This window comes from Sminthopsis crassicaudata, chromosome 2, assembly GCF_048593235.1.
Source record: "Sminthopsis crassicaudata isolate SCR6 chromosome 2, ASM4859323v1, whole genome shotgun sequence".
NCBI classification, from domain to species: Eukaryota; Metazoa; Chordata; class Mammalia; order Dasyuromorphia; family Dasyuridae; genus Sminthopsis; species Sminthopsis crassicaudata.
In genome coordinates, this window is record NC_133618.1 from 473,961,675 (window position 1) to 473,969,260 (window position 7,586).

General features: G+C 49.7%; 1 protein-coding gene across 1 annotated transcript; it reads left to right on the forward strand.

Annotated features, from left to right (window-relative positions):
* Positions 1–3,547: 3,547 nt before the first annotated feature.
* On the forward strand, positions 3,548–7,052 carry CEBPA (CCAAT enhancer binding protein alpha). The gene has a single exon (XM_074293224.1). The coding sequence runs from the start codon at positions 3,878–3,880 to the stop codon at positions 4,949–4,951; it is 1,074 nt and encodes a 357-aa protein (XP_074149325.1). The 5' UTR covers positions 3,548–3,877; the 3' UTR covers positions 4,952–7,052.
* Positions 7,053–7,586: the final 534 nt, after the last annotated feature.

The window sequence follows — 7,586 nt, forward strand, 5'->3', positions numbered from 1 at the left end:
GTGAAAAAAAAAACTAATTGATCATTCTTCACTGATTAGAAAGGAAATCTTGCCACTAGAGCAATATCAGCCCAAATATTTCTGCTGGCATTTGAAGAACATTGAATGCTGAAGCCAGGACAGTCTGCTAATCTAAAAGGTTAAACACTTTCCACACCAGCTCCTAGTACTAGCTTGAAACAAGAAGCTTAGTTAGCTTTTTTCCCCCCTGTGCTCTTTCTTACAGTCTTTAATGATGGTATATTAACTATGCAGGAAAAACCACCTTCTGCTCAGATGCAGCATTTCCCCTAAATGTTTTTATAACCTCATAGAATTTAAATGAATCTTCATCAGAATTTTTAACTCTTCAGATATAATTGTTTTACTTATCTTGTTTCTTACTTATTTCATCTAATGCATTGGGTTAAAAGTATGCTTTGCTTATGGGTTTAGATGGGGAATGAAACATGTAGGATATTACTCACCAGGAAATATATTGAATAAAAAATGTGATTAAAGCACAGTATTTCTTCTGAACTGGTTTGCTTCTTCTCTTTGTCCAAATTTTGTGGTTGGTATCTAGAGTTTTTCAAATGATTCTTTAAAACCAACTTAGGTCTCCAAAGAGACTGCTGACATAATAATTGCTCATTCAGTCTGAAAGATGTACCAACTTAAGTGTCCACAGCTATTATCTGTTTCTGCATAGGAAGGTGACTCCAAATGGGAGAACAGAAGCATTTGTACCTTAAAAAAGAAGTAAGGAGTAAAAATGAGATAAAGTTTCCCCCCCCCCCAAAAAAAAAAGATCTTCCCCTTGTTATCTGGGCTGGAACGCTAAGCTGGGAGTAGTTACTGTTTAAACTTTGGAAAGTTAAGCCACGTTGGCTTTGAAATAAATGTCATTCCTTACAACTCCCCAAATCTCACCTGGATAAACAGGGCCAAGTTTTCAGCTAAAAGAAAATAATATAAGTTATATCCCAGAAATCAGAGGCAATTATGCTTTCTATCGCCCCCTGACTTCAAAGTTACTTGAAAATTCCTGGGTCCAAAGACAGGTTAGGGGATTTGACGGGGAGGAAGAGGAGAACACTGAGGAGTATGGGTAAGTTATTCAGGGTTGTTGCATTCAGGATAGGCTTCTTTGGGACAGTTTTAGCATTTCAAAAATATGGAGTTAATATGAACAACTAGTTGCCACCTTCACATTTCTAGCATGAATTTATACTTAGAAGAGATTTAATCCTTCCTTTAATCCCTACTATTTTATGTATATGTGTGTGTTATATGTAAATATAAGTAATATATGTCATTTTTTGTATTTTTTGTAAATATATATTTATCTGAAGTGGTGAGGGTTCAGGGTTTTCCTTAGTTTAAAAAAAAAAAAAAAAAAAAAAAAAAAAAAGCTTTCTCCCGACCTTCCCCAAGTACAGCCCACACAGCTTCTTTTTCAGGGTCAACCTCAAGGGAACAGGCATGATTAGAGATCATTGCCTCCACCCTTCACCCCAAACTCTAGGGGGAGGGGAGACTGGGGACAGGAAACGGTGAACCAAGGAAAAGTAAAGAGCCGATCAAAAGCCAGTAGCTGCAACCCAAGGTTGTTCACTGTGCAGTCTAGAAGAAATTAATGAAATATATTAAAACCATCTCCTTTCCCCCAATGCTCCTGAAAAGAATTGATTACAGTCAGGATAATTGAGAAAGGAGCTTTGCGGAGGAGGAGAGGCAGAGAAGGAGTCTCAGGCAGAGATGGAGGAAGGAAAGGAAGGAGGGAAGGGAGGAAGGAAGGAAGGAAGGAAGGAAGGAAGGAAGGAAGGAAGGAAGGAAGGAAGGAAGGAAGGAAGGAAGGAAGGAAGGAAGGAAGGAAAGGAAGGAAGGAAGGAAGGAAGGAAGGAAGGAAGGAAGGAAGGAAGGAAGGAAGGAAGGAAGGAAGGAAGGAAAGGAAGGAAGGAAGGAAGGGAAGGAAGGAAGGAAGGAAGGAAGGAAGGAAGGAAGGAAGGAAAGGAAGGAAGGAAAGGAAGGAGGGAAGGGAGGAAGGAAGGAAGGAAAGGAAGGAAGGAAGGAAGGAAGGAAAGGAAGGAGGGAAGGGAGGGAGGAAGGAAGGAAGGAAGGAAGGAAGGAAGGAGAGAGGGAGGGAGGGAGGAAGGAAGGAAGAAAGGAAAGGAGAGAGGGAGGGAGGGAGGAAGGAAGGAAGGAAGGGAGGAGGGAGGGAGCAATCTTAGAATGGTTCTCCTTTAAAAAATAATTTATTTCTCTTGTTTTGATATGAGGCATAATTTTCTTACTTTCTGCTCTAGAGGGGTCTGTCTTCCACAACCTATTGTCTCTTTTTTAAACGAGGTTTTTAGGGGGCCCAGCAGAAACCACCACTCTAGGAAAGAGCTACAGGCCCTTATGCTCCCCAGGAAAGATACAAGAGACAAAGTTGGAGGCATTGAGCTCATTTCTCCAGAATGATTGGGCCCCGGCGGAGTGATTTTTTTTTTTAATGTCACCCTCTAATCAGTGGGTTGTGGCCTCCCTGGGAACGCTCCCCGCCCCTTGTCCCTTTTCGGGCCGCAGTACTCCCTGGCTACCTCCCATCTTCCCTCCTTTTCCTCCCTTCCCTTCTCTTCCCTCCCTCCCCTCTTCTCCCTGGGTCCTAGCGCCGGAACGTCCCGTTCCAGTCAGCCCGGTGTCCCCGTGAGACCACATTGTGGTGGCTCGGGCTGTAAATCGGGTATGTTTCACATGTCACCTGGCGATCAGAGATAAAAGCACAAGGTTCACTACTACCTTTAGACTTTTCCGAAGTCCCGGGCGCTAGGCTTCTGTCCGGAAACTTGACACCCCCGCCTCCCCACCTTCTAGAACCCCCCGATTTCTTCTCAGGTACCGATTCTTGTTTTGAAGGAGAATCGTGAATCGGGCACACAAATCGCGCCAGACTTCCCGCTAACCTCGTGGCGGTTCGGCTCTCCTTTCCTCCTCTCACCCCCTGAGCCACCACAGTACCTTGGACTGAAAGACATGTTTCGCTGGACTCCTTATCAGTGCGCCCCAGCACTTAACCTTTTCAACAGGTTCCAACCCAGGGCGCCGGTTTAGCTGATCTTTAAAAAAAAATTCTTTGAAGTTTAGGAGAAAAGAGGGGAGCCACATTTCGCCGCCCTAAGGGAGACTGAGAGTAGCGAATTACTTTTTGGCACAATGGAAATTCTTCTTGCTCCCTGAAGTACCCACAGTATATAGAATGGGCTTGCATGTGTCTGTTTACACTAGCGGTGGTTTTGTTAAGAGAAAAACAGCACTCAGGCAAAGTGAGCGTTCTGCAGCTGCACCTCTCAGCCGAGGGCTGGGCTCCGAGCCACATCCCCCCCCCAAGAGCTAAAGAGTGGAAAGGGGTATCTAGAGAGAGGCGGAGAGGGGACGGGGCGGGGGTAGGTTTCTTTACAAGGGCCTGGCGCTAAGACCCAGGGAATCTAAACCCGCCACGGTGGTCATAGCTTCCCAGAAGGCGTTTTGGACACTAGAGGGCGATGCCCAGCCCGGGATTTTGAGACTATATAATAGCAGCAGGGAGCGAGCCGAGCCATTAGCGATTAAGGGCGAACAAGCTAGGGGAGTCGGGCTGGGAGGCGCTTGGAGGGAAAAGAGGGGAGGGTTGGATCCCGGGCTGGAGGGAGAAAGAAGAAGGCACGTAGCCCCACTCGTCTCTCTGCACTCTGCGAAAAGAGAGGAAGGCGTGTGGGCTCCTTCTCCCGAGGAAGCCCGCTTCACTCTCAGTCCCGGCCCGGATTGATCGTGCAGGCTGTGGGCGACCGCTGGGCGTGCCCCGAAGTCCGGGTGCCCGTGCAGTCTGGATTCCCGGAGCTGGTCACCATGCCGGGCAGATTTTAGCTCCCCCATGGAGCAAACCAACTTCTACGAGGTCGAGTCCCGGCCCCCGATGAGCAGCCACCTCCAGAGTCCCCACCACCAGCCTAGCAGCGCCGCCTTTGGCTACCCCCGGGACTCGGTCCCTCCTCAGCCCCCCGCAACACCTGCAGCCGCCGCCGCCTCGGAACAGCTGGGCGACATCTGTGAGAACGAAAACTCCATCGACATCAGCGCCTACATAGATCCCGCCGCTTTCAACGACGAGTTCCTAGCTGATCTGTTCCAGCACAGCAAGCAACAGGAGAAAGCCAAAGCTGCCCTGGCGGGGGGCGAGTTCGACTATCCTCTGCAGCCGCATCCTGCCGGCCACGCCATGCACGGAGCCCACGGGCCTGGGAGCCACCCCCACGTCTACGGCTGCATGGCCGCCGGCTACCTGGACGGCAAATTAGACCCCCTGTACGAGCGCATCGGGGCCCCGGCCTTGCGACCACTGGTGATCAAGCAGGAGCCCCGGGAGGAGGACGAGAATAAGCATTTGGCGCTGTCCGGCCTCTACTCCTACCAGGCGCAGCAGCAGCAGCAGCAGCAGCAGCCGCCACCTCCTCCTCCGCCCCACCACCACCACCATCACCACCACCACCCGGCGTCCCACCTCCAGTACCAGATCGCCCACTGCGGCCAGACCACCATGCACCTGCAACCGGGGCATCCCACGCCGCCGCCCACGCCCGTGCCCAGTCCTCACCACCAGCCGCCGCAGCCGCCGCACCACCCACACCAGCAGAACAGTCTACCTCCGGGAGGGGGACTCAAGATGATGTCCACGGACCACCGGGGCAAATCCAAGAAGTCAGTGGACAAGAGCAGCAGCGAATACAGAGTGCGTCGGGAACGCAATAACATCGCTGTGCGCAAGAGCCGGGACAAGGCCAAGCAGCGCAACGTGGAGACCCAGCAGAAGGTGCTGGAGCTCACCAATGACAATGACCGGCTGCGCAAGCGGGTGGAGCAGCTGACTCGGGAGCTGGACACGCTGCGAGGTATCTTCCGCCAGCTCCCAGAAAGTTCCTTGGTTAAAGCCATGGGCAATTGCGCGTGAATAAGCGCTTCCCTCCCGCCAGACCTTCTCTAGCCTAGACTCCCGGTGGCCCTAGGGCCCTTTGTGGATTCTGTCCCTCAGTTCCTCCGTCCGTCCCTCCGCGCCCACCCAGACGCTGGACTGAAGGACGTTACTTTGGAGGCTGGTGGGTTTTGTGTTTTGTTTTTGTTTTTTAAATTTCAGAACTGACTGATCTCGAGACTGTCCAAGACAGAACGAGGAAATTCCGGTGCCATAAACCCTGGCTGGCTTTGATTCTCTGTACCCTCTTTTCGACACCCCTCCCCAAGCTGGTCAGAATCTCTTCTATTTTGAGATTTGGCCTCAGGTGGTTGTCTTCGAGTCTTTGTCTAGTTGGAATTGGGGTTGGGGTGGGGGGAGAGAACAGGGAGTGAGGGTGGCGGGACGAGAAGGAAGAGAGATCGAAGCCCGGAAGCCGGGGAGCTCTAGTATTAAGTAATAACCCTGTGCCTTAGGAGCGGAGACGCGTCTAAATTGAAACTCTAAGATTCCAAGTGTCTGCGGAGTGGAAGGAGCAAACCATGTGCCTTTGCCATTTGATCTAGGGGTTCCCCTGTTCCTACACCCACAACTGCCGGGCCCTTTCTCTATCTCCCCACCGTTTTCTGCTAAGGAAAGATGCGGGAGCCTGGGGAAAGATCGTAGAAAGTGAAGTTCCAGCCATCCTGCGACTGGGGTGTTGAAGGACAGGTGGTGGGCCTTGCCTCAGAGAAAGGGTGTGTGTGTAAAAGAAACTGCGGTGAGAGTAGAGAGAAGAGAGTAGGAGACGGCTTCCCTAGATGCTGAGCAGGAGAAAGAACTTGGTGATATTCCTATGCGAATATTACAAAGTCCTTAAGAAGAGAAAGAAACCCCAGTAACTTGGCGTTAAGCCTGTGGTTGTTGCCCCTAGACTTGTGGGAGCCGAGTTTCTGGGCCGAGGTGGGGGTGTCTTCCTTCAGACTCAGTCCTAAAGAGGGGATGGGAAGTGATCGGCAGGCAGCTCTCCCCGTAAGAGGAGTGACTGAGAGGCCGAAGTCCTAAATCAGCAGCTCCCCCCTCTTCCAAGGAAATGGTGTGTGAAGAGCAGAAGGGGTGAGGGAGTCAGGAGACTAATGAAACTGTCCCCTTGAGAAGGGGAGGAAGAAGCCAAACTCAGAGCAGCAATGTCTGTACAATATGTCGTGAAGTCGCAATAATAAAAGCACAGTGAATAAATTCCCATGGGATGGGGGATTTGGTTACAAGAAGCGGCCAAGCTTGTTGCTTTTTCAGTTATTGCAAGCCTCAATCCCAAGCTGGTTTTATCTGTGCGAGCAGCAGTGTGACTGTCCACCTTTGTGTGCTAATTAATGTTGTAGTCCCGTGCATCACCTTGTTTGTATTTTTCACTCAGATTCTGGCCAAGAGATTTTCTTTGTTCATGAGTGGAAGGGAGCTCCGCCTTCCTCTCCTTTTATTATTATTGTTATTTTCCTCTCCCTGAGGGATGGGGAGAAGCAGAATACCCTCTACCTCCCTCTTCCCTTTGTGTCCCCTCCCACCATCCCCAGTCCCCTGGGAGCAGCTCTCCAAAAGTGGTGCAAGAAAAAGGCAAAGGGAGACAAGTTGCCTGATGGACAGGTTTGGGGTGAAAGAAAGGAACCTCAGAGATGGCCTAGGATCCCCTCCAGACAATCTCAATCAACTCAAAGAAATGGGCCCCTGCCAACAAGCCCAGCCTGACACCACCTCTGTATTCGGGACCTCTAACTGTCAGGAACTTGTGGGAGACTTTTCCCAAAAGCATCCCCACCCCCTAGCCAAGCTGTGTGCCCACGGGAAATGGAGGCATGGGAGGGTAGGGAGGAGAAGGAAAGGGCCAAGTTGTTTTTTGTTGTTGTCATTATTGTGGGAAGATATTTTATTTTCCAGATGTGATAGATGGGAATTTCATGATGCCTGTTTTATGTGCAAAATATATATAAATATATAAATATATTATATATAAATCTCTATAAAAATGGTGTCTTTTTAAAGCCAGAGTGAAACTACATGGGATGGTTGTCGAGGGCCAGGTCCCATTCCTCAATAAACATTGCATATTCTTGATATAAGTGAATCCATGCTCTGGTTCTTCATTTTTAGCGACGGGCAGCACAGTTGCCTGCTTGAACCTCCAGTAGTGGCAGCCCCTTTGCTCCTGGGACCTCACTGGTTGGTGTCCCTTCCAAGTCTGATTCCTTTCCAGTTACTCTGCAGAACTTTCAGGACTCTGTTCTGGAAAAAAAAATCTACTGTCATAACATTGAAACCCAGCCACGATGAGTCCAACTTTGACTAGGGAGAGGGCATGGCAGTGTCCCTTAGGTATCAAGCAGCAGAGGGAGGGGACTGAGGAATTGGAGGTGTTCTCTTCTTGCTCTAAATTAGGATCTTGAGGCTGCTTCGAAGGTCATCAAGTTTCCATTCTCTGGAGGAATGAGCAAGAGTGACTCTAGACAGTTTTGTTTCCTGAAAGGTGGAGGGACCAAAAAAACCCAAACCAAACCAAAACAAAAACAAACAAAAAACAAACAAAAAAACCAAGGGTCAGGGTCGGGAGTTCAGACTGGTTATCTGACCTCTTTCCCCCTCCTCAGCCCAAACTTCCACT